Source organism: Bacillus rossius, chromosome 16 (assembly GCF_032445375.1).
Source record: "Bacillus rossius redtenbacheri isolate Brsri chromosome 16, Brsri_v3, whole genome shotgun sequence".
In the NCBI taxonomy this organism is placed as follows: Eukaryota; Metazoa; Arthropoda; class Insecta; order Phasmatodea; family Bacillidae; genus Bacillus; species Bacillus rossius.
Window position 1 is genome coordinate 32,286,423 of NC_086343.1, and position 26,576 is coordinate 32,312,998.

Consider the following 26,576-nt stretch of genomic DNA (forward strand, 5'->3'; position numbering starts at 1 on the left):
CCATGTTTCTACATCACTCTCTGCATACTGAAAACATCCATCCTCTGATGAAGATAAGCTACATCATTCCTTTTTCTTTTATTTTTGGGTGGTTGAATCGTTGATGGACGTTCAGCATCAATAATTTGTTCCTTGAGTGGTACGTCAGCAACAGAAGCACTTTTCCCTGCTTCTACACAGAGCCTTTTCTTCCTACCTGCATTTTTTTGTGGTCTGGAATATCTCATATCCTTGAGAAACTCCAAAACTGTTACAGACATGTTTTTTGATGGAGATAAACACAGAGTGGAGTCATTACCTTTCCCACCTGGCAGACTTTGAAGGACTTCATTTCGATTAAGTGGATACAGCTCACACTTTCGGAATCCTGCCTGCAGTGCTTTATTAGCAGTAGGAGCAATTTTGTCCATTAAGGCATTTAACAGATGTGGGAACTGTGCCTTGGTGATTGACATAGTCTTCCCCGAGTTCCTCTGCTTGAAATTATTAAGTATTTCCCTCCAATACCTTTTGAGTAGAGCAAAGAAGGCCACATCCAGTGGCTGGCAAACATGTGTTAAATTAGGTGGCAGGCACTTGAAAGCTATGTTGTTATTTGTGCAAGCTTCTAGCACTTTTGGTGAGAAATGTGATGATAAATTATCACCAAAAACAACAAACTTCTGGTTGTTAGAACCAGTATTAATTCTCAGGATGTAAGGAAGAAGTATGGTGAAAAACCATTCTTCAAATGTTGCTGTGTCGAACCATCCACTTTTTGAACATGAATATCTTGTTCCTGATGGACCACCTGTCACCCACAAATCATAAACATGTTCGGCTTTATGCACTACAAATGGTGGGAGGAGTCACCCAGAAGCCGAGGCAGCAAACATGACACTTATTGAAGATTTGGTTGATGTGAGGACCCTCTCAAAATACTTCATCCCGCGTTTAGCAATGCACTTTAACCTACACGGATCATCCGACAGATTTGTTTCTTCAAAATTAATTAGATTGTCAGGTGGAATATCACTAATGTCTGCCATATTGTCAAAATAGATGTTAACATCTTCAGGATTTAACTGAGAATGTTTGGGGTTGATTTTTGAGACAATGCGGGATCATATTTTTTCACTGTTGCGTTTTATGAACGACCGAGCCCACTCTACTCCTGGGGTACACCCATCAGAAAACTTTGTGATTGTTTTAACCTGTCTTTTTAAGTATGATCGCACGAGCAAACATAATTCAAATGAGGTTATTGGGAAGCCCCATTCAGCAAGCTGGGTGGTGTAAGAACACAACAAAGATTCTTCAGGTTCTGTTAATACCTACTGTCTGTCCACATGGTCTCTTCATGTCCATGTTCTTGCATCTTTTCCTCAATGCTTCCATTTTTACTTTGTATCTTTGTATCTTTCGGCAGCTGTCCTTATGCTCATTCCCTTTCTAACAGCAGTTATTGCTCAATCCATTTGTTCTGGGCTGTAATCCATGTAGGATCGCGACCCAGGGGATCGTAGATAGGTTCTCACCATGACTATCACCTGCAGGTAAATATAAAAAGAACACAGTGATAAGTATCCGTATTCTTGTTTTTATTCATTTTAGGCCTAATTGCTAGTTAATTCTGAATAGGTTACCTATCTTAGACACTAATATTTTTAAAAAATATGCATGTTTTATAGGTTATAATGAAAATTAACAAATGACCATAGTAACCCCAAATTATTTATGTATTTACACTATTTACTAGAATTATTAATGCTTATATGTAGGTACTCTTATTGCTATACCACATGACACTGATCAGCTGTGTTAAACAGTTTAGCCAACATTTATTTTGGGGTAAATTTGCCAGTACAAAACATTTGACCAAAAAATAATTTTATATATATATATACAAGGTCATTAGATACCAGGTCATCTCATCCCGCTATTTTACTGTTATTGGTCAATCGCGTCTGACGTACATGCTAGACCATATTGCCGCGGGAATTCAAATTAATCACGTGTCTAAATGGCACTTTCTTAAATTTTCCGATTCACATAGACTGATGTAATTTATGTACAGGTTAAATGTATCACGTGTTTCCGCTAGTAATATATTTAATCTTTGTTATGTTGTCAGTTATTTAATCGTAAATTAGGCTCAAATGTGTATTTTAAATTCTAAACTGGTGTTGTTGGTAAACATTGTGATGCGTGCTGTTCTTGCAATATTCACAACATTGTGTTATTTAATGCTAGTTTGTTTATGCTTGTTACCATTGATAAGTAATTATATTCAATATTACATTTAGCTTCCTTGCTAGATGTTTAAGTGTCAACATGTTATGTTCATTTGCAGTAGTAAACAAACTTTGTAAGTGTATTAAATACAGCACAGTCTATATTAACATATGGAATTATTTTTTGGGGAAACGCATCACTGTTCAAAAAAGTGTTTAAAATTCAAAAAAAGATAGTTAGAATAATAAATGGTAAGACACAAAGGACTCACTGCAAACCATTGTTTAAACAATTAAATATTATGACTTTTCCTTGCCTGTACATTTTTCTTACTATACTTTACACAATGCGTAACTCCACAGTAATATCAAATAGTAATATACACAGTTATCAAACTAGAAATAGATGTGATTTACATTTAATCACACATAGAACAAAACTATTTTCACAAGGACCCTACTACAGTAGTATCAAACTAATTAATAAATTACCAACTGAAATTAAGGAAATTGTCCATTTAAATAGGTTTAAACAAGAACTAAAGAAATATTTGGTAAAAAATCCTTTTATTCAGTTGAAGAATACCTTAGGGTATAAGCATTTTAATATGTTGGTTTTTGTATTTCATCAAGTATGGTGGTTAGGATGTATCAGCAACCTAAATAATATTGCCAAGACAAAGATTGTAGTATCCAGGAGTGTGGTTATGTTTTGTATTTAAGATTTGTGTTTGTCTGTATGTTTTAATTTTTTGTTTGTATTTTGTATATTGACAACTCCCTTCTAGTATGTACTGGAGAAAACAGGAGGCAACCAAATAAATAAATAAATAAATATCATACAATATAACAAGTTTTATGGTAATGACTATCCTCCAAAAAATATTCTAAGAATATTTAATGGCCCTTTAACTACCAAATTTCATATTTGTGTGCAGTAATATGATTTTGTCTAATCCATTGCATTCTAACCTGTGGATCTTCCACGTGTGATCCCTCTGCCCTTTACCTATCTCTGAGCTTTCCAAAATCCCCTCCCTTTAATTACCTTAACCTATTTCACCATTCTTTCTTTCTCCTCCTTTACAGTGTGTCCCACACAAGCTCCATCATCATCACTGATGGTCTATGCATCTTCCTTCTTCCGTCATCATTTCTCCTCCGATATTTGTCACTTATCTCACTACATTGCATTGTACCTTTATAACTCTTAAATGTCCATCGCTAGGTATGAGTCCCAAATTCCTGTGGCGTATTCCATATCTGGTTATCACCAGCATGGAAGATGCCTTTTCATTGACTTTTATTTCTCTCCTTTAGTGTCATAGCAGTTAACCCCAGACCCCTACTCCCTTCTTCACCGTCCGCTATTTTTTTTTTTTTTAATCTACTCATCATGCTTTCCCAGACATCTTTCATTATGAACAGCAAGGGCCCCATGGCACTCCCCTGTGGTACGTACTCCATGTCACCACTCCCTCTTCCTACCATTAATTTAATATTAAGTGAGCTAGTAATTTTGCATAGAAAATTTTATTACAGACCTGTCATTTATAATTATTAATTTAAGTAAAAAAAATTAAACTGCACTCTAAAGCTGTCTGGCCTACTATTAACCATGTCCCTTTCCATCAGCTGTAATTCTTAAGAATGGTAACTCCTGAGTAACATGGTAAATTATCACTATGTGAAAGGTTTGCTAGGTTAACTAGGATCTGTAATTCTGAAAATGGTAGCTCTAAGTGAAAGATTTATTAGTGTACAATAATAACACAATTATTTTTTTAAAGTAATTAATTCTTTAAAAGATATGTATTTCCCTGCTTAAATTCTTTCATTTTAATCCTTACTCAACTTATTTACCAAAAACTAATAGTCTCCAAAATTATCACTTATACTATTAAATTTTGATATAAAATCTCAAATTAAAATTGCAAAACAAACTCCCAGATCTTTTACCATGATAAAAATATTTTGGTATTTTGGCATTCTTGGCAGGTACATGTTTCCAAGCTGGTATTCCTAAATATGCTCCTTTCCCACTATGGCCACTACTTACGCACCATAGTGCAGGCAGTAAGGCATACTCAGTTTCTGATTTACCTGAACACTTCTTCTGGAAGAAAACATGCCTAAAATACTGCAACACTTTATTCCTACCTTGTGATACTTTCCAACAAGTGGTCCGCAAATATGTGGCTTAAAACACAAATATCACAGACCATTGTTCAAAGTCTTTATTACATGATACATCGCTGGATAATTTTATTTCATCTCTTAACATTGGAACGTAAAATTGTACTAAGCCGTTAATGAGAAACAGTATCACATAAACATCATTTGCAGTTTAGACAAACATAATTTTTTTTTGAACGAGAGTAACTAGAATAAAAAAATATATTTTTTTTAATTTTTCAGAAAATTAAACTACTGGTAGAAGATGGAGCATGAGAATAGTTTTTTTTTATTTTGTGATCAGATGTTCACAGTAGTAATCATATTTTGAACTGTTAGTTACAAAAAATTTCACCACAAAATGCCAAACTTCTGCTGTAAGAGGTAGAAAAAGAGGCAGGTTTTTTAAATGTGTAGACAGTGACATTCATCTAGTTTCAAAGGTTAAATGTGCAAAACTTTATTTGTGTAGAATAAAATTGTACATTTGTATATAAAAAAAAACAGCATGCAAACAAACATATACACTTAATTTGTATCAATATAAATGTTTATTTACATGTTCGTAATTAATCTCCTTGATTGTGTTTGTAAGATTAATTTTTTGTTACAAGTAAAAAATATATAAATGTTGTAAGACCACCTAGTGAAAAATGACCAAGCTAATAGTAATTACAACAATTATGTGAACAAATAACCATCAATAATATAATCCACTATAACTCTAGTGTGTTAAAATGTAGTAAAAATTTGTGTACCTACTTAAAATAATTCTTAAGTGACAGGATTTAAACCTGGAAACTTGTAATCCATAACTACGTACAAACCACTGAGCCAAATAAACATAATAATTTACTGTGAAAAATATTTCATTGTAGGTAAGTGTTTGTATCCTAGGAGTGTAACATCTTTTAAAACTTGCAATATTTATTTTTGTGACTATTAAATTTATTACTAAATGTACTCGTGATTATATTGATGATTTGCATTTCGAAGTCACCATTAATTTAACAGATTTTCATTATTTTTCATGCACATAACACATTTCTCCATATCTTAAATTGTTTTCATTTTATTATATGCAGTCTGTATACTCTCATCATAATTCTTTACTGCTAGAAACAGTAACAAGGTAATTTTTCTCAAATAATTAATCAGAAATAGGTATTTCAACACTCCAAATCTGATCCCAGAACATAATTCATTACATCAAAATTCAGTATTTAACAAAATATATTGGTAATCCATAATAATCTACATTTACTTATGCCTATTATAAATTGTGGTGAGTAAGAAGCTATAAAAGAAATACAATTAGTCACTATGTTCTATCATACAAACTACATCAATTGACATGATTTTTCTTTCTAAATATTTCATCAACATAAATAGGCACTTCAAGTATGTTTTATAATGAACACATATTTGAAAGATAAATAAAAAGCTGACAAAAAATACACAAAACTTTATTTTTTACTACAGGCATTATCTCATTACTATTTTGCTTTAAATTGCTTTTTTCAATGCAAATGTGTAGGAATTGTTTTCCCAACTTGTAGCTGATCATTTATTACATTAATTTACATAAAAAGTAATTTAATATTTTTTCTGTAATTTTACATATTTGCGAAGTTTCAAATGGTTTAGCGTTAAGTCTCCTTAATGAAATATGTACATAAATAAATTTTGTTATCAAGATATTTATGTAAATGATATAACATTATTTACATGTTGGTTAATACCACCTCTATTAAATGTTAAATTTATTTATTATACTGTTGACATTAGTTTTTTTTTATAAAAGTCATTTCGCACAAAATCCTGGATAAAAAGAATTATTGTGGCAGCTAGCCATGAAAATTAATACCATATTTTCTTTATCTCTGAAATTTATATGGCATATGTATGTATGTGTGTGTGTATATATATACATACACACACACATACATTACTATATATTTGTACGAATAAAATATAAACTGCAAGGCTTTCAATATCATCACACTTTAATGTGATTGTTAAATGGACAAAGTCACAAGACCCACTTGGCTGACCCAGCCACAGGCGGGAAACAGTGGATGATGATGCTTAGTATAAATTTTGGTGTGTGGTAGACAAATACAGGTTATAAATTGAGGTAAAACTAAGCATGACTCCCTAAATACTTCATTTGGAGCTAACAAGACATATTTTACATCACTAGATTATTACTTGTTACCATGGGCACCCATACCTATGGCAAAGCACCTCCCCCCCCCCCCCCTTGATAGAGAAAGACAAAAATGTAGTTACGTATAAGTCGTCCAACACTGAAATATTTTCACGTAGATGATTTTAAATATATGTACCTACTTACAAATCACCATTTGTCTTCCAAAATATTTAAAACACCATATACCTCCAGATCTCACTTCCCCCCCCCCCTCCCCCCTCAAAATATCACATGGGTGCACTTGCTTGTTACATAAGTATACAAACACATTTGTAACTTTTCCATGCATCTGAATTACTTAGTTTGATATGCTACATATTTTCTATTCATGTTGAAAACAACTGTGGTTAGGTTCAGGTTTTTTTTTGTTAAACTGCATTAAATCACTGTGGCCCAATTATGACCACAAAACATATTAAAAATTATAAAATGCACAAATATGTAAATATAATAAGAACATAGACAATTACTTGTGAATGTAACAAGGGACAACTCTTTGCAATATGACCAGAGTTATTTATTTAGTTTCTATTTAGTGAAAAACCAGAGAAAGAAAACAATACAATGAAAGAATGAGTGATCTGACAAGCTATGGAATGTTTGCTATTTAAAGATAAACAAATCAATGACAAATTAATTAAACCAGAAAATGAAGTTCATTAGGTGTGGTTCACATCAAACATGCTTTTATTCAATGAATGACGAGCAATATCAGGAGCCTTATTGTTTTCCTACAAACATAATACATCCAATAACATTTAGTCCTGTCAAACAGTTTTAGAAGTTCTATCTTGCGAAGTCATAAGTTTTTGTTAGACAATTCTGTAGCAAACACACATTCTGAAATAATCCATGACTGCAATTTACATGTAAATTATTTCATATGAAATACAAAAGATTACTATCACTCCAAACACACCCCACAATTTTTTTTGCTAAATCTAAATTAAATGACACTTCCTTCAAAAGATCTATAAGCCTACTATTTATGTTACAATTTTTTTCATTTTCTTGCGCACTTTGTTGCTGCTTCTTCCAACACGTTTTTTACTTAGCTGTCGATTGAAATGATTCAATCTTAAAAAAGTCCTTATTCTTACAAATGAAGCAACCAATTTCTTCTCAACAGCAGGCATTTTTACATTACTAAACCACAGCACGAAAACAAAATCAAAACATGCACGCAATTTCACAGTTTTGTTTACTTTGAAGGTCTAGCGGATACGTCATATCACGGAAACACCCGAACGACCAAACTCGTTTTTCTTCTGTTGAGACGACCTGGTATCTAATGACCTTGATATATATATATATATATAGGCAAAGTTTAAGTTAACATTCTCCTGTTATATTTCAATATGTTCATATATTCTGTAAAAAATATAGTTATTGCTAGTAGTGTAATTTTTTGTAGGATAGGAGCAATCTTAAGATTTATCTTTGCTTTGACCATAGTCAACCCGTGGCTTTAGTCACCCCGCTTGACGGTACACTGTATGTGAAATGTTTTTTTTTTATCACTAATAACTTTCAATTTGCAAATTATGGTGTGATATCACAAGAGCTTTAAAATTCAATAGATTTATATTAATACTTACAAAAATTTATTTGTTTGAAAATGCTGAACCGCATTTAATAAACACCAATTTTGTTATGGCCAGTGATACATTGCCTTCCTTGTGTTGTATACACGGTATATATTTTATAATTATGTGAATGGCTTATGAAGGGCAAAGTGGCTTCGCACTAGTTTCACCTTTTTTGTTACATTAAGGCGGAGCTCGAGATTTTCAGGCCATTTATTTTACGCCCAGCTTAATTTTCACTTTATTTTAAAAATAAGTTTTGTAAAGATATGTTGGTATCACTGTATTAGGTCGTCTCTGATATCTTTTCAACTGCTGCTCCCTCTTCCATGGTCTGCTCTGCCAGCGGTCACCATGTTGAGTGCACTTTCAAGGGTTGCGGTCGGAATTTCGCGGGGAGTTAAACCTTGTTTAACCCCCCAAACCTTTCAAAATGAAACGGGCAAAATTTTTGCTGTCTTCTTTAGTAACAGTAAGTAAACAAAATTTACGTTTAACTTGATTTTCGAGAAATATGTACCTGCCCTGATCTTACTTGGAGGTCATCTTTATTACGTGGTCCAAATTTAGATTATTTTAAGTTTCTGTGTTTTCTAAAATTGTAATTGTTTTATTGTACGTTTTAAAGTACAGTAATAAGTGATTGTTTAATATTTCTAATTGGTAATCGATCCCTGCATTTACGCTTACCGTATTTCCTGTTTTTGTCGTCTGCCATTACATAGTATCGTAGCCAAATTTACGAACGACACAAGTATACTTATTTACTTTAAATTTAATACTAATAGTTTTGTTTGTGTTATCATTTACATCTTCAATGCATTTCGAAAATAATTATGGAACTCGGCGTTTAGCTGATATTATTAAATTGTGTAAGATTAAAAAAAAATAATTAGGTGAATCGGAAAACCTTGATGTATTTTTACATATTAAAATGGTTTTATCTTAAAACGGTGCCATCCCCATATTCATATATTGTAAAAATTTTACAGTTTCATTTGTCTTAATCCAATCAACCCTTAACTATCAGTAATGATCATCTAGGTGTACGTGCAAATACCTAGCAGTATTTTACTAGCATAGTTGCTGTACCAACGTTAAAAATTTTACAATTCCAAAAATTGTGATTTTAGTGCTTGGCATGTATGTGGTACTTTGTCATTGTGATAATCCAAGTATTTCCTTACTTTAAAAACATTTTAATCATCACTTGTTTGGATATGTGTTTCATTTATACCATGTTTCATGGAATTGTTTGTGACCTGTCCTAATCGTGCCCGGCTGAGATGACTGTTCCTTGAACATACGGAACAAAACTTACTGTTACAGGTAGCTGGTGTAAAATTCTTTTAATGATTATCAAATAAATGTTATTGGTTAATTTTAAATAAAATATTTTGAATTGAATTTTTTAATTTATTCTTCTCCCAACGAAAAATGCATGTTTGTCAAACAATATGTCGAAAAGAAAAAAAACCTCACTTTCTGATGCAGATCATGCTTCACAGTCCTGTGCCATATTGAAAGAATATCCCCAGCAACGTGTCGTCGCTAGGTACAGAAGAAAACTGGAACTAACGTACCAATGGACTAACGGACCTCCCATATTTGAGCCGCATGTCTGGGACCTAAACTCGAGTTAGACTCCAAAAACGTGAAGAAATAATAGTTAAAACTTAGCAATGGCACAGTCAAAACCTCGGACGTGAAATTGTATGTCCTTAACTACTCATTTGATTGTTCGATGAGCTGCCGTTCCCCTCGTGTCCTTTCAGCACAGTACCTGAACGACTGACTGAGGCAACCAACTGTATCCACGACACAGGGAAGAGGCAGGTACCTGACCTCACTGACCAATCCTAACACAACTCTCACAAGGATACAACAGTATACAAATTGCTTTGCCCTCGTATTAAGGCGTTTCCTGCAAAAAAAATAAACGTGAAAAATTACAAAGTCTTAAGACAAGCTGGTGTAAAAACGCAATAAATCCGTCCCTTCTGGGAAAGAACATCTGCCGAATTTCTCATCATAAGAAACATGCTGTAACTGCCAGGAAGTCTCTGCAGCTGAAAAAAATGTCCGGAAACTGGACGCCGTCACGTGGCACACCTGTCCCTCATCCTTCCTTATGCCAGCACAACACACAGTGTTTTAGAACCACAATTATAGCGTCCAAATCTAAGCGAGGCATAGAATCATTCCCTATGAAATCAACACTAAAATAAATAAAGGTAAATATGTAGAGTAGCTGTATATGCGGAAAAAAATGCTAAAAATCCGAAAATACTTTTATTCTATGCTCTTTCACTTCTTCTTTTCAAATCAACAGGCGGAGATAAGAAATTTCAAATACTTTAGGAGATATCGAATTTTTTAATTTTGAACATGTAGAGTAGCGGTATTCGCGGAAAAAAAATTCTAGAAATCTGGGTATTTATTTACTTGGGCGGTATTTCCGAAAAAAAATGTTAAAAATCCGAAAATACCTTTATTGTATGCTCTTCAACTTCCTCTTTTCATTAAAAGCGGCGGAGATTAGAAATTCCAAATACTTTAGGAGATATCGAATTTTTAAATTTCTTCATATGTAGTTGAGCGGTATTTGCGAAAAAAAATGTTAAAAATCCGAAAATACCTTTATTATATGCTCTTCAACTTCCTCTTTTCATTAAAAGCGGCGGAGATTAGAAATTCCAAATACTTTAGGAGATATCGAATTTTTAAATTTCAGCACAAAACCAGCGCATTCCTGTGGCGTGCGTGCACAATTGTTTCTTGTTTACGTACGAGTATCTGTTTTTTTTTTTATTGGATAATGATGTCACGTGATTGTTCGTGATAGGCCAGAATTCAAATGAACTAATACGTGATTATTTAGTTCAATTATTGTTTAAAACGGTGTTTAATTACCGCCTCCAACTTAGGTGAGTTTTTAACGTTTCTAATTTTAAAGTCTTATTTGTTATTTTGATATTGTTGCGCAAGTAATAAGTAACAAAAAAATTACGTGAGTTGTTACTGTACATCCTTTGTTACGGGTTTGTTATGTAAGGTCAGTTACATTATAAATAATTTAAAACTAAAGAATAATTAAAATTAATTCACATTATTTTTAATATCACCTTAGTTTGAAAGTATTTATAATGTAACTGACCTGACCTAATCGACCATTTTAGTTTACTGTTCACCCTCTGTCCGGGTTTGTTTGGTCAGGTCAGTTTACATTATAAATATTTTAAAACTAAACAGCCATTAAAATTAATTCACAAAATAATTTTTAATGTCGGCTTAGTTTGAAAGTATTAATAATGTAACTGACCTGACCTAATCAACCATTTTATTAATTACGCATTCACGATTCACGTATTCACGAACACGGAAAAATAACAAAAATGGCGCCGCTCGAATGGTTCCACAGGTCTTGTATTGCAAAAATAAAAAATTCGATATCTCCTAAAGTATTTGGAATTTCTTATCTCCGCCGCTTTTAATGAAAAGAGGAAGTTGAAGAGCATATGATAAAGGTATTTTCGGATTTTTAACATTTTTTTTTTGCAAATACCGCTCAACTACATATGATGAAATTTAAAAATTTGATATCTCCTAAAGTATTTGGAATTTCTTACCTCCGCCACTTTTAATGAAAAGAGGAAGTTGAAGAGCATAAAATAAAGGTATTTTCGGATTTTTAACATTTTTTTTCGGAAATACCGCCCAAGTAAATAAATACCGAAATATGAAATTACTTTTATTATTTGCTCTTTCACTTCCTCTTTTCATTAAAACTGGCAGAGATAAGAAATTCCAAATACTTAGGAGATATCGAATTTTTTAATTTTGCAATACAACACCTGTACAACCATTTGAACGCCGCAATTTTTGTTATTTTGCCGTGTGTTCGTGAATGCGTAATAAATAAAATGGTCGATTAGGTCAGGTCAGTTACATTATTAATACTTTCAAACTGAGTGGACATAAAAAATAATGTGAATTAATTTTAATGGCTGTTTAGATTTAAAATATTTATAATGTAACTGACCTGACCAAACAAACCGAGACAAAGGATGAACAGTGGGAACTAAATGGTCGATTAGGTCAGGTCAGTTACATTATGAATACTTTCAAACTAAGCGTACATTAAAAATAATATGATTTAATTTCAATGGTTCTTTAGTTTTAAAGTATTTATAATGTAACTGACCTGACCTAACAAACCCGGACAAATGATGAACATTAACAACTCATGTAAATTTTTTTGTTACTTATTACTTGCGCAACAATATCCAAATAAAAAACAAGACTTTAAAATTAGAAATGTTAAAAACCCACCTTTGCCATTAGAAGGAAATGATGTAGTCGTTCACTTACGTCGCGATACCTCCGACGGAACATTAATAAATAAATAAATAAATAATCACGTATTGGTTCATTTGAATACTGGCCAATCACGGAACTGTCACGTGACAAAATTGTACAATAAGAAACATAATAGATACTCGTAAACCAGAAATAATGTTGAATGCCGCATGAATACACAGGTATTGTGATGAAAATTAAAAAATTCGATATCTCCTAAAGTATTTGGAATTTCTTATCTCCGCCGGTTGATTTGAAAAGAGGAAGTGAAAGAGCATAGAATAAAAGTATTTTCGGATTTTTAGCATTTTTTTCGCATATACCGCGACTCTACATATTTACCTAAATAAAATTAACTTGACCACCTCAGAATGATGAAATTTAGTTTGAAGGTTGTCCTCATAGAGATTAAGAAAAATTCCATTTTTTTTCTCGCATATCTCAAATGGCTTCAAAATTACGGCTATGTAAAGTTTCACAAAATCCCACAAAAAAGTAACGACATATTTGGAAATCACCACAGCTTTTCTCCTAATTGAGCTAGAGAGATGGGAGTGGTGTCATTTTACTGTTTTAAATGCTCCTTCCTTTAATGTTAACACTACATACTTTGTTATAAAAATTGTTTTTTAGAAATGAAATTTACAAAATTTGATTTTCTCAAAAAGTTGGTTTTTAAAAAATTTTAACAAATTCCTGTAAATAGTTTATACTTTTGGTTAGTGATTTTCAAAATTTCAAAGTGGGAGGCTAATGGGTTCATAGTTAAATAATAATTTAAAAAAAGGTGTTTTATGAAACTGTTAGTCAGCCTATCTACTACAGATTTATTTACTATACCACAATAATCATGTACTTAAATTAATTTTTAAAACATCTTAAGCAAAAGTTATTCAGAAAATCATGATATGTGAAGTTTTTATGGCTTTTTATAGGTTTATCATGTGAGTTTCTAAACAGAGTTGTAGGGGATTGTTAAGGATTAAGGTGTAGGTATGAAAAGTTTTTATGAAGCAAAAAAAATTGTTTTATTTTTATAGTTTTACTTATCAAAAATGTATATTCTGCACATTTTAAGCTAAAATCAGGGTGTCTACTGACCCTGGAAAACCTGGAAAAATCAGGGAATATTATAATCAGGGAAAAATCAGGGAATTTTTGTTTGGTAGGTTGTAGTTGGCAATATTTTTTTGTTTATTGATCATTTTGCATTGACGTAGCATCAAGTGTATATCCCCTCCCGTTTTTATTTTTGAATGGCAAATAACGAACAGTTCCCACGTCCATTTTCTTTTGTTTACCATCGGATTCGGAAGTGGCATCAAATCACGTAATACAAACTGGTTCAAGCTGGTTTGTTAACGTGCTGACGTGACGTGCTGCGGCATGTCCTTCCCGTGCTCTGATAAGACCAAGTTGTTTCAGTTTACTTAACATCAATGTTCTTGGGGCATCTCAGTGTTTACTGCAAGCATTTTTGGGAGCTCTCTCCTCTGTTGACATTCAAAATATTCTGCAGGTATCTATGGATGGCCCCAACGTAAACTGGGCATTTTTTTTAGCTTTGAAAGTACATATCACAGACACTTTTTGTGAAGATTCGCCATCATTGCTAGAAATTGGTAGCTGTGAGCTTCACACGGTCCATGGTGCTTTCAAAACTGGATTTTATGCTACACAATGGGACGTTGTTAGTTTTTAGAGGCACAGTTACTATTTGTTTAAGCATGTAACTGCAAGGAGGGCAGATTACATTATAATAACTGGATCAGAGCTTTTTCCCAATAAATTTTGTGCAATCAGATGGTTAGAAAATACTGCAGTTGCTGAGCGTGCCATGAAAACGTTACCCCATCTAAACAAATTTATTAGTGAAGTTTATATTTTATCTGTCTCTTTCAATGTAGTGAAAAGTGCTCTTGAAGATAATCTTCTAGAAGTAAAATTGACATTCTTCCACTCTTTTACATCAGAGCTGGAATTGTTTCTTACAATGTTCCAAAGTGAAGCAAGCACCCATGGCACCTTTTCTCTATGATTCACTGGTAGACAGTTTATTAGCTTTGGCAGGAAAGTTTGTGAAACCAGAGGTACTGAAGAGCTTTAGGTAGAAACACAATGTATCTCGATTGGATGTAGATAACCAGGAAAGTCTATTGACTGCTAACAATATCAAGTTGGGTTATGCAGTACACCATGCCATCAAGGAAGAGAAAGTACCAGAAAAGTCTGTCCTGTTACTGAAAAATGATGTTAGGACTTGTCTAAAGGTTATAGTAAAAAAACTTAAAGACAAAAGTCCCCTGAAGTACAAACTTACAATGGGAATTTCCTGAATATGTCCGTCTGTGGCTTTAAATTCGGGTGTGAGGAAACAGCGTGTGAAGTACAGTTTAGAATGTTGTCTTCAAAACAGGTGGCTATCAGGACAAGAAGCTGATAACATTGAGCAATCATATGAGTTGGTATGTTCCTCGCAAGATTCTGAAGCACTGTTCTCGTCTTTTTCTCGAGAAGACAGGCACCTTGATCACTTGTGGATGCTCATTCGTAAGGCACTTACAGTAGCTGCCAAAACAGGCCTTCTAAAGTTTGTGAGGCTGATGTTGGTACTTTCTCATGGAAATGCATCATTGGAAAGAGGATTTTCAGTGAATTCTAATCTGCTGACTGAAAACTTGCAGGAAGAAACATTGATTGCAGAAATACAAGTGTACGACTTTGTTGAACGTTCTGGAGTTGTAGAGCATGTTGATATCACCAAGTCCATGTTCAGTATGTAAGGAAGCCCTGCAAACAAAACAAAAAGAAAAGGAAGCTACGGACAAGAAGAAGGCAGAAAAAATAATAGTTGAAGAGGAGATCAAGGCATTGCAGTTGAAGAAGGCTCGAGTGTTCGATTTGGCTCATTCTGAAGCAAGTGCAATAGACGCAAAAGTTGAGTCACTGCGAAATTGATGGAAGCTTTCTTTTTTCTAATGTTTTTGCAAAAGTAAGTGTGTGAAATATTTGTAGCAGCATGTTTTATTTGCCATCAATTGACTCACTTTGACCACATCTGGAAGAAGGTAATTTTTTTTACTAATTTAAGTGAGTTGAAATACTTACTTTGAAACCCGTCAATGTACTGTTATGCAGTTTTTTCAGTTTCGTGGAATGTCGTAATTGTGTTAAAGAAAACCTGGAAAAATTAAGTTTTAGACCTGAAAAACCTGGAAAAATCAGGGAATTTCATTTACTAGATCTGGTAGACACCCTGTAAAATTAATTTAATCTGGACTTTTGATGATCAGGCTGGGTTTGGTCCCATATAGTCCGGATTAAGGGTTTCCATTGTTTATATTAAATAATGGTTTATAGATAAAAATCCATTAGTATTACTTCAGTGCCACTTTGGCAAATAATGTTGTGCTAATTTTTAATGTGGATAGCATACAATATTTTTTATTTCCAATAAGTTGCTACTACTAACATATTCTTTAGACATACAAAAAGTATTGCACCAAGTGTATTGATTCAGAGTTTGGTCAAATGTAGTGGCTTTATTTGCAACTGGCATCATTGTTTTTATAGCACTGATACCATAGCAAGCTGTTTATTTTGTGGGAAAAGATTTTATGTTCCAGTTTAAAGATAACTTATATAGGGTTGGAAATTGTGTCAAGTATTTTTTTTATTGTATTGGTTATATTCTAAATTGATGTAAGTGTGAAAATTTTTGTTGAACAAGAAAAACAAGAATATTTTTCAGAGCAGTAATGGCCAATTGGCGATCGGCATGCAACATTGTTTCGCACGGCTTGCTTGAAGAATATTTTAATCCTGAAATATCAGATAAACTGTCTATTACCTGTTTGTTCGCATAACTTTTAAATAAGTTGTCAGCAGGGCCAGCAGGAGAAACTAGGGGCCTGGGGACAAATTATTTTGTCGGGCTCCCTCCCTGTTAATTAATGTTCTGTTTTTCCCCTAATGAAAGCAAATACTAAGACTAAATGTTACTGAGTCCATAACTGTAAATGAGATCTGTGCGTTTTTCATACATTGTGAGATTTGCAACTTAACCAAGCCCTATAGATTCCATTCCCCTCTTCTCCCCCTCTTCTCCCCCCTCTTCTCCCCCCTCTTCTCCCCCCTCTTCTCCCCCCTCTTCTCCCCCCTCTTCTCCCCCCTCTTCTCCTCTCTTTGTCTTCCCCTCTTTTACCCTCTGCTACCCCTTTTTCCCTCTTCATCCCCTTTCCCCTCCTTTTCCCCCACTGCTTCTCTCTTTTCTCCCCACTATTCTACCCCTTCTTCCCCCTCCCCCTATTCCCCTCCCCCACCCCCTCTCCCTATTCCCCTCCCCCACCCCCTCTCCCTATTCCCCTCTCCCACCCCTCCCCTCCCCCTCTTCCTCCCCCTCTTCCTTCCCCTCTTCCTCTTACACCTCAATGAAACCTTGGTTACCTCTTACACCTCAATGAAACCTTGGTTAGCAGACAGTGTTGTAAAGTATGTTTTGCTGGCAACAGGTCGACCTGAAGCTATGTCACCATTCTGCAGTCTGGCTCGATGCCCTGCTCGTGACCGCAGCTCACACAGCGTAGTACTGCAGCTAGGACTTTTCAATGACAGATGGTGGCAATTTCTCTAACTGATCGACAGCCTTTTACTGGCGACAGGTCGACCTGAAGCTCTGTCACCACTCTGGAGTCTAGTCCGGTGCCACAGTTCGCGACCGCCCCACTTACTTGATCATATTACACAGCCACAATGAGTGCTAACTGGCAGCACGATGGGAAACGGCATAAGCCGCCCCCAAAAGACCAGACATGACCAAACCAATGCGGACAAAAAGTCCAAGTGCCCCACCCTTGCATAGTAGAACTTCTACCACGCCCCACTGTTCTTCCAGGACCATCCTTTTATTCCTGTAATCCACCTGCTTGTAATAATGCATGACCTTTGCATCCCGCCTGTATCTGCCCATGGTTTTCCCTCTGTCTATGGAGGTTTTACCTGGGCCCAACTTATCTAGTTTTAGTCTAGAATTAAGAGTGAGGGGAGTTAGTCATAGCGAAAACGTCTGCCGTGGCTGGCCAATCCCCTCCTAGCACATGATGCACGTGACCTATTCTGTGTGGTTAAAAAACCGCATGATTAGAGCGTATAGGGCTTGCCCAGAGACACACTTAGTCTTCCCTACTTAGGGAGCGGTTACAGGGGACCCTGAACCTCTTCAGGTGAACATGTTTAAGTAAACATGTTTACAAACGCGAAAGTGTACGGTTACATGGTAGTTGCTGAAAAGTGTGTTCAGCTCTAAAACTGATTGTCTACTAACGAATGACTGTGTTGTTGATCGTCTCTATTTTGTATCCAGAAAACACTGGATTTTCTTACTTGTTTATAAAGTATTATCAGCAGAAATGGAATGTGTTTTCATATTCTGCTTTTTTTTTTTTACAAAGCGGGAATTCATACATCATGCACAGTAAAATTTTATAAACTTATTTTTTATTATTTTTTGAGCGAGAGTACCTATCTCAGTTTTAAGAAAATAAAGGTCAGGATAAATTTTAAAAAATATATAATTACCTGTTGATTTTTTTTGTTGCATTCGGTAAAATATTACTGGAACATGTGCCAGGAACACTTTCCATCTTGAAACTGCAAAGGACTGTTTATATTCTAAACAGCCAATCAGAGGCTAATGTAGAAGATATGTCAATCTGAACTACTTTGCCAACCTGTTTAAGTTAAATGGGAAATGGCCTCGAACGAAACATGTTCAGACTGTGTGTAACCCCACTCAACAGCTGAACATGTTCACCTGAAGTAGTTCAGACTCCCATGTAACCGCGCCCTTAGACCCCTCCCTTACACACTTAGTTTTAACTTAGGTTAGGAAAAAAAAAGTATGTTTTCAAATAAGTTATGATTTTTGTAGCCCATGTATTGTTTTATGGCACTTCTTACATCTGAATTTTTTTTTAATTTTGTAAGAGAGCCACTGTACTTAATGGAAAAAAATTTCTAAATGCTTTTCTATTCTCCTTGATATGTTATACAATCATTCTTTAAGAGGGTGTAGTAATACTTCAAGTAGTTTACAATTTTCAGTTGTTGGATTAGGTTGATTACATAATTAAGAATTTTAGGCAGTTAAACTATTGGTTTGCTATTACCAGCATAAAGTTAAGATGTCTTCAATCTAACAAGTCAGTTTTCCAATTTAATTAATGTAATCAATCATTCATACACTTAAAAAAAATCTTATGAAGGTAACCAAAATTATCCTAATCAACTGGTAACATTAAGTTTGTAGGTTGATAACCTAACGTAACACATTAAAACGTTGAAATACTGGTAAACTAGTAGATGTATCACAATGCTCTCCTAGCTAATGATTGGAATACATGTCTGGCTGTAAAAGGGAAAACATTTTCGAATATTTAATTTTTTATGGAAAAGGAGCACTCCTTCATAATTATATCTATTGTTAATACAATCTTTAAGATAACTTTTTTTGTTTAACTCATATACTACGAAAATTGTTACTCATATTGTTTTGCCCTCAGTTCAGTTACAGAAACAATATCTGGCCCCTTGAAAAGAGGTAGTTGGCCATCACTGATAGGGGTAACCCTGCAGTAATCCATTACCTCAGTGATGTGGCGGAGGTGACGGTGGATCAGTGACAGCACGCGGGTGGGGGCTGGTTGCAGGCCACACGATGTACGCGACAGCCGCGCAGCCCAAGGCGAAGGGCTCCCAGGGCAAGGTGGTCGCGGTCATCGGAGCCGTGGTGGACGTGCAGTTCGACGACAACCTGCCGCCCATCCTGAACGCCCTCGAGGTCACCAACAGGAAGCCCCGGCTCGTGCTCGAAGTGGCTCAGCATCTAGGTGCGCGATCCGTGAGGGGCTCTAGCTCGCTTGCACGGCAGAGGATAAGAGTTTTACGTGTCAAATACCCTATGGCTAGAGACCTGGAAAATTCGCTATTTCAAATCCCTAAAGGTGAAACCCGCCTTCCGATCAAATAGGAAGGGGGGGGGGGGGGTCCCGTCCCCGACTCACCCTGGGTAACTATCACAGGGTGTCCAGCGACCTGGAAAACCTGGAAAACCGGGAATTGTCAGGGAATTTCGTGTGTCAGGGAAAAGTCAGGGAAATGTCAGGGATTTTTTAAAAGTCGTCTGGAAATTTTGGCCGTGTTTGTTCTTCACGCAGCAGCACGATACAATATGCATAGGTATCGATTGTTCAATTCGCCGCGTACACAATGATCGACGTATCGATTATAATCGGCACATGGCTGTACACATTGCGGCCTGTTAGACTGGCCAAAATGGCGCGCATTTGTGTACTCTTGTTGATTTTGGTTATCGTTTTTGTTGATGGATAAGTGAATTATTATATCATCAGCCAAACAAAGGTAAGAAACAAAATGTATGTATACTCTACTATATTTACTCTATGGGCAAGTCGCAAACTGTTGCCTAATTTGTTTCGTTCGCTCGGCAACGGTTCGTGATGTTCTTGGTTTGTAAACTCCGCAAGCACGCATGTCTGAGTAAAGCAAAAAGTAGAACACACACCTTTTTTTACGTGTTTATAAACCGGAACATTAAGAAGGTGAGTTCAACTTTTTGATTCGGACATGCGTGCTTGCAGAGTTTATAAATCGGGTCAAACACAAGTCATGTTGTAACGTACTATATTATTTATTTTTTTGAATTTTACGTTAGTTAGGTATTTTTCTTGCTTCGAAGTAGGCCAGGCCAGACAATGCAAAATTTTTAAAATACATGAACACACAGCAATTTTGTAGATAAAATGTGACTATTTCCTGAAACAAGCTATTGTTGCTGGAACATATCCTATATTTTTTCAGATATATTTTCAGTTCATAAGTTTACATTAGGCCTAGGCCTATCTTATAAAAGATGCTTGAAGTTGAAGCTGACGGTTACTTTGTATAGAAAATATGTGCTGATAGGCCTATGTACTTGCATTGATTTTATCTGTGTTTGTGGTGCCTGAAACGTTTATTTGCTAATTAATGAAAAATAGGTTAATTTTCTCACAAGAATATTATTTTAAAGATTAGTGTGATAAAGGTAAAAAATTATTTAATTTTAACAGGTCACAACATGGCTTCAAAACTCAGAAAAACTACATTCAGGGATGAATGGAACCAGAACCCATCCCTCTCATGGGCTCAGGCTATTGATGGCAGCCCATATGCAGCTTGGTGCAAACTTTGCAATCACAGGATTGAACTGAGTAATATGGGGAAGCAGGCTCTTACCAGTCATGCATCTGGAGTGAAACACAGCAGAAGAGTGCAAGGATTTCACATGAGTTCATCCATAGCAGTGTACTGTAAAACAACTAGTATAGGCCTACATCAGCAGCGTCACAAAATAATTCTGCTTCAGAGTCTTCTTCACCTTTGTCTGAATCTTCAAAATTGTTTAGTTCTGATGTACCCAGCTCACCTCAAGTATCTTCCCCTCCGTTGTTCCAAACAGATCCAGTCAGCAGTTCTAAATCTCTGCCTGATACTTCCTCGATAGCTGATAATTCTTATCTAAACCCATCCGCAACATGTTCTTGCACGTGCACATGTGGCAGTGCTAGAAAGGAATCAAAATCATTGACAAATTACTTATTAAATGATTCTGTAACACGTGCCGAAATACTTTGGTGTTTGTATTGTGTTATGGCTCATAATTCCTTAAGGAATGCAGAAAATAGTGTAGCAATGCATCGTAAGATGTATCACGACAGCAAAATTGCAGCTAAATTGCAGTTGGGAAAATCTAAAGTATCCTATACAATAGTTCACGGATTGGCTCCAGAATTTCAAAAGGAACTGCATGCTGATATATCAAAATCTTCTCATCTTGTAGTTGGCTTTGATGAAAGTTTAAATAAAATTGCCCAGAAACAGCAAATGGACATTTCTGTCCGTTACTGGAATGAAGATGATTCAATTACTTGCACTCGATATCTTACATCAGCATTTCTCGGCCATTCGACTGCAGCAGACCTGTTAAGTGCTTTTAAAAACTCTTTGCCTGTGAATACATTACACAAAATTATACAGGTGTCGATGGATGGCCCCAATGTAAATTTGCGGTTTTTAAAAGACTTGAAGCAAGATTTGAAGGAAGGTCGTACTGATGAGGGGGTGATATTGGATATCGGCACTTGTGGCTTACATTCATTACACTGTGCCTTCAAAGGCGCAATGAAGGAAACTGGTTGGGAAATTGTTAAATTCTTGCGTGCTATTTACAACCTGTTTCATAACATCCCCACTCGTCGTGCAGACTACATTAGAATAACTGGTTCCAGCTTGTTTCCTCTAAAATTTTGTCCAGTTCGTTGGTTAGACAACGTTCCTGTAGCAGACAGAGCATTGAAAATTTTACCAAATCTTCGGAACTATGTTGCTGGTCTAAAGTCAAATACAGAACCTACGTGTGCTAGTTTTGTTATAGTGAAAAGTGCTATTAAAGATGTGTTACTTGGACCTAAACTTGCTTTTTTTTCATCTGTTGCTGCTGAAGTTGAACCACTTCTCAAAGAATATCAAACAAATGACCCCATGGCGCCGTACCTCTTTTCCGACTTTTCTTCAGTCATCAAGAATTTTATGACTAGATTTGTCAAAGCAGACGTAATGGCAAATACTACCCTGAGCAAAATAGATTTATCTGCAAATAATCTTTTGTCAAGTAAAAAAATTGACTTAGGTTTTGGGACACGAGCTGCATTACGTTCAGAAAATGCAAGTCAGAAGGATATGGAATTATTTAGAACAGACTGTCTAAAATGCCTGCAGGAATGTGTGAAAAGGATTTTAAAGCGCTCACCTCTTACATTCAGCTTGACAAGAGGCATTTCATTTGCTGATCCTTCTGTAGCCCTTATTCCCGATTTGGCGATCAAGAGGCTGTCATGTGCCTTAGATATATTTGTTAGTCATAATTGGCTCTCTGGAATTCAAGGTGACAAAATATCGAAGGAATTCAAAAGATTGTGTTCATTGACTGCAGTGCAGGAACATTTGAAACTCCATGTCCGATCCAAAGTACGCCTGGATAAGTTTTGGTTTGACCTTTTAAATGTTTACTGTAGTGAAAATACAGGGCATTTAGCATCTTTTTTGAAAATGATATTTATTATGTCTCATGGCAACGCAGCAGTAGAAAGGGGATTTTCAATAAACAAACAGTGCTTGGTAGAAAATCAGCTGGACATTTCACTGATTGCTCAGCGTACAATTCATGATGGTATTTTGTCAGCTGGAGGTCTGGATAATTTTGTCGTATCTAAAAGATTTATTCATGCTGCTCGTAATGCATATTTAAAATACAAGGAATACACGGAACAACAGAAGAAGTTATTACAGGAAAAGGAAGAACAAGACACAAGAAAAAGAAAAGCAGCTGCTGAACTCTCTGCTTTGGAAGCTAAGAAAAAGAAAATCTTGGAAGATGCTGAAAAAGAAGCTGCTGTATTAAGCTTCCAGATAGAAGCTTTTAAAAAGTAGTGCTGCTAAGAAAAACCTTTGTTAAAATTTTAATTTGTGATTGGACTTAAAAGGTTTTTTTAAAGTTTTAATTTTGGAACTATAGCATACTTAGCTAATTTGAATACTATATATATTATTTTTAAATATGAAGTGGAACTGACTTATGTTTTCAAAACCATCTAGTGAGTAACTCTTGAAGAAATTGAGGAACATGGTGATATGTGAGTACAATAAACATATTTCATATATTTTTTTCACATTTTGTATTTTAGTATTAGACCTATTTACACAGTTGCTGTTGCTTAAAATTTCGCAGTATATTTTTACATATATTATAGTGTAAAAAATATTGACAAAGTTTATAAGAATTTAAATGGGAACGAGCATAGTGTCAGGGAAAATCCTAATTTTGTCAGGGAAAACAGGGAAATGTCAGGGATTTTTGAAATCCATTTTCACTGGACACCCTGTATCAAAACTAAAAAAAAGGAAAAGCTGAAATACATATTAATATCCAGAAAATCTACCCAAGTGGTGGAGCAATCAAAATAATTATATTCACAAACATACACGGCAAGTCTTTGGCTAATTAAAATGAAAAAGCAGAGTAATACTAGGCAAACTTTTAATACCGGCCATTGAAACACAATCGATATATAGAATAATTACAAAACTAGAACGAAACCAAACAAAGAATAACCAATAAAAGAAATAATAACAATAATTAAATAATTTAAAAAAAAAATACAGCAACGGAGTTTTACAAAATTAAAAGGGTACTTTAAAATGGAAATAAATCCGTAAAATCAATAAAGGCAAAAAATATAAAAATAGTATAAATGTGGCCCGGGGGCCACAAAGGATAGACTCAATGATCCTCTATGCACTGGTACAAATTACATCTGCTGGTTGGGTTACCGACTCATAACACCTGTTGACTGGAATGATCGTGATTCGCTAATTCTTCTGTTAAAAAGATTTTTCATTGGCCCAGAGTCCTTCGGATAAACTGTGGCCCAATCACTGAAGCAAAATAATGTCAAAAGTATTTGGACACTATCCTATCGCGAAATGAATCTGCGAATTTTACAGGTCTCTACCTATGGCTTTATCATTTTTTATAATGCTCCTTTCATCAAAAATAGCAGTGTGAATCGCAAAGATTAAATTTGTCTGTAAGAGAAATTACAGTAACATTATTGTAGATCGTGCTTATGGTTTAGACATGCAGTGGAGCGTCGATTGTCCGAAACAATTAGACCGGAGGTGTCTGAATAACTGATGTTTCAGATAACCAATAGTTCATGAATAATTTATAGGAACAATACATAACTTAGAAACACTGGTATTAAAACCCAGGACTGTTTGTTTTGTATCACACATTTTAAAAATATATATTTTACATAAAATAGTAATAGTACATCAAAGATAGCCTATATTTTGGAAATAATAAATCCAAGATGGTCTTTTGTTTAGAGCTGAGCTACTGTTTCTTTTTTGTTGCTAAATCTCGTACTAGCGCTCGTTAGCGGAACTATGTGCCATGCAAATGTGAATTAACTGGCTGGAATGCTTTTGGTTGACGATGTTGGTTGATCGGTACTCGGAAGAATGAAAACATTTAGAAACATACAATAACTTTTTCTGTACTTTTTTGTCTTTCTTTCAGGGGCAATAAAAAAAAAAGTAAAAAATTACCAAATGTTGTAATGGTTTACGTTGCATTGATGTTTAAAATAGAAGAAAATATTAGTAAAAATTTTTTTAGTTTTCTGTTGTCAGAGATATTGCAAAACATGTGGTGGTTACCAACACTAACCACCACGCACGTAGAACCTACAACAACAATTGAGGTTATGCGGCACACACACACACAAAACATAACACTCTACATATAAAAAACATTTTAAAAAGTACACAAAATGAATCACGCTATTGCGAATGGAAGTCCTTGAAACAAGTTTTCTCTTTCCGCAAGCAAAGAGCAACTCCACATGTCTTGCAGCACCAGACTGTCCTGACTGGGTATTTCTTTGTGCTACAAACGGCACAGCGTCTTGATGTGCTTTGCTCAGGTTGGTGTTTGCTGGATTCCAGACGAATGGCCTTGTCCACATGTGGTTTGTGCCCTTGAATTTCAGCCACAGATAAGTTCCTCTTCGGTGAAATTCCAGACACTTTTAGGACCACTGCCTTTGCCATCATTTCCATGTAAATTCTTCGCCTGAAGTTCTTGTGAGTGTGGTTTTCAATAGAAAGCTCCTTGTGAATGATATATGCGTTTACAACACAACAATCAAGAAAATGAAAGAAAATCCTTGGCCACCATTTTCTGCTTCGTCGATCAAGAGCATAATCCCCTTTTAGTCTGTCGAAATTGTCAACATAGTTCATGTTACAGTTATAGTCAGGCACAATTTTTGGGCACGGAACTTGAATTTTTGAGCCATCCTTTTCCCTTCTTTGTACCTCAAATGTATCATCAGGACTGTGATGGTTTGAAATCAGGTTTACACATTTCTTGTCTTTCCACTTGTACACTGTTATGCCACTCTCACTCACACTAAAGTCAAACTGACCACGCTTCAGCTGTTTGTCATCTTGTAGCCTCGGAAGGTTCTTGCGAGAAGGGTTCACAGTTCCACATGCCAAAATATTTTTTTGCTGCAAATGGTACATTAGTGAATACGATGTAAAATAATTGTCCATGAACACCATGTGACCTTTTCCCTCAAGACCTTTGCAGAGATCTGTTACAACACGCTCTCCCAAACCAACTTCAACAGATTCTTTTACTTTTCCGGTGTAAATTTGAAACCTAAGGTTGTAGGAAGACTGATCACATAGCATCCAGATCTTGTAGCCACGTTTTACTGGTTTGTCACGCATGTATTGCTTGAGAGAACACCTTCCCTTGAACTTCACCATTGATTCATCAATGGCTACTTTCTGGTGAGGTTTGTAGCAAGATTCAAATGAATCTGCCAGCAAATTCAAAAGCGGCCTAACTTTATAAAGTTTGTCATAGTTATCCTCCCCTCTCTTGGGCATTACGACATTATCATTCAGATGTAGATGTCCCAGTATAAAGCTGAAGCGTTTTACCGGCATCAACTGCGAAACGAACTCATCGTGCAAATCTGGAGACGAGCTCCAGAAATCCCTATAACTGGGTAATTTTTTAATTCCCATTAGCAAGTTAAGTCCAATAAACACAGTCATTTCATCTACTGTAATTGGAGAAAAGTTTTTGCCCTTTTGAGTTGCATACAAATTTGTTTGGAATACCAGTAACTCCATAACATCAGCTGTGAAGAGATGGGAAAAAATTTTGTATGGTGTAGGGTCAACTAAATTTTTTATATTTTCTGCCACGCCAGACTCTTCATCAAAAGGTTGAGAAACTGTCAACAAATTTATGTTGGCCTTATCCCATGTTGGAATGGGAACAGCCTGTGGTTTGGGGACAACATTTTGCTCCCTTACTGCTGACACTGACAG

The 26,576-nt window shown here is 35.3% G+C and overlaps 2 protein-coding genes across 2 annotated transcripts in view; both read left to right on the plus strand.

Moving 5' to 3' along the window:
* The first annotated feature begins 8,466 nt into the window (after window positions 1–8,466).
* LOC134540099 (ATP synthase subunit beta, mitochondrial-like) overlaps window positions 8,467–26,576 on the plus strand; it is a 29,225-nt gene continuing 11,115 nt past the window's right edge. The window contains exons 1-2 of the mRNA XM_063382579.1: window positions 8,467–8,658; window positions 19,253–19,432. Coding sequence (XP_063238649.1) covers window positions 8,541–8,658; window positions 19,253–19,432 — 298 coding nt within the window. The 5' untranslated portion in view covers window positions 8,467–8,540. The remainder of the gene's footprint in view (window positions 8,659–19,252; window positions 19,433–26,576) is intronic.
* LOC134540098 (uncharacterized) lies at window positions 19,458–23,787 on the plus strand. The gene is made up of 2 exons (XM_063382578.1): window positions 19,458–19,964; window positions 20,675–23,787. Exon 2 carries the CDS (start codon window positions 21,255–21,257, stop codon window positions 23,091–23,093), a length of 1,839 nt encoding a protein of 612 aa, XP_063238648.1. The 5' UTR covers window positions 19,458–19,964; window positions 20,675–21,254; the 3' UTR covers window positions 23,094–23,787.

Excerpts from the sequence above, each read along its gene's own strand:
- LOC134540098 (XM_063382578.1), top strand. The coding sequence starts at position 21,255 with ATGGCTCATAATTCCTTAAGGAATGCAGAAAATAGTGTAGCAATGCAT.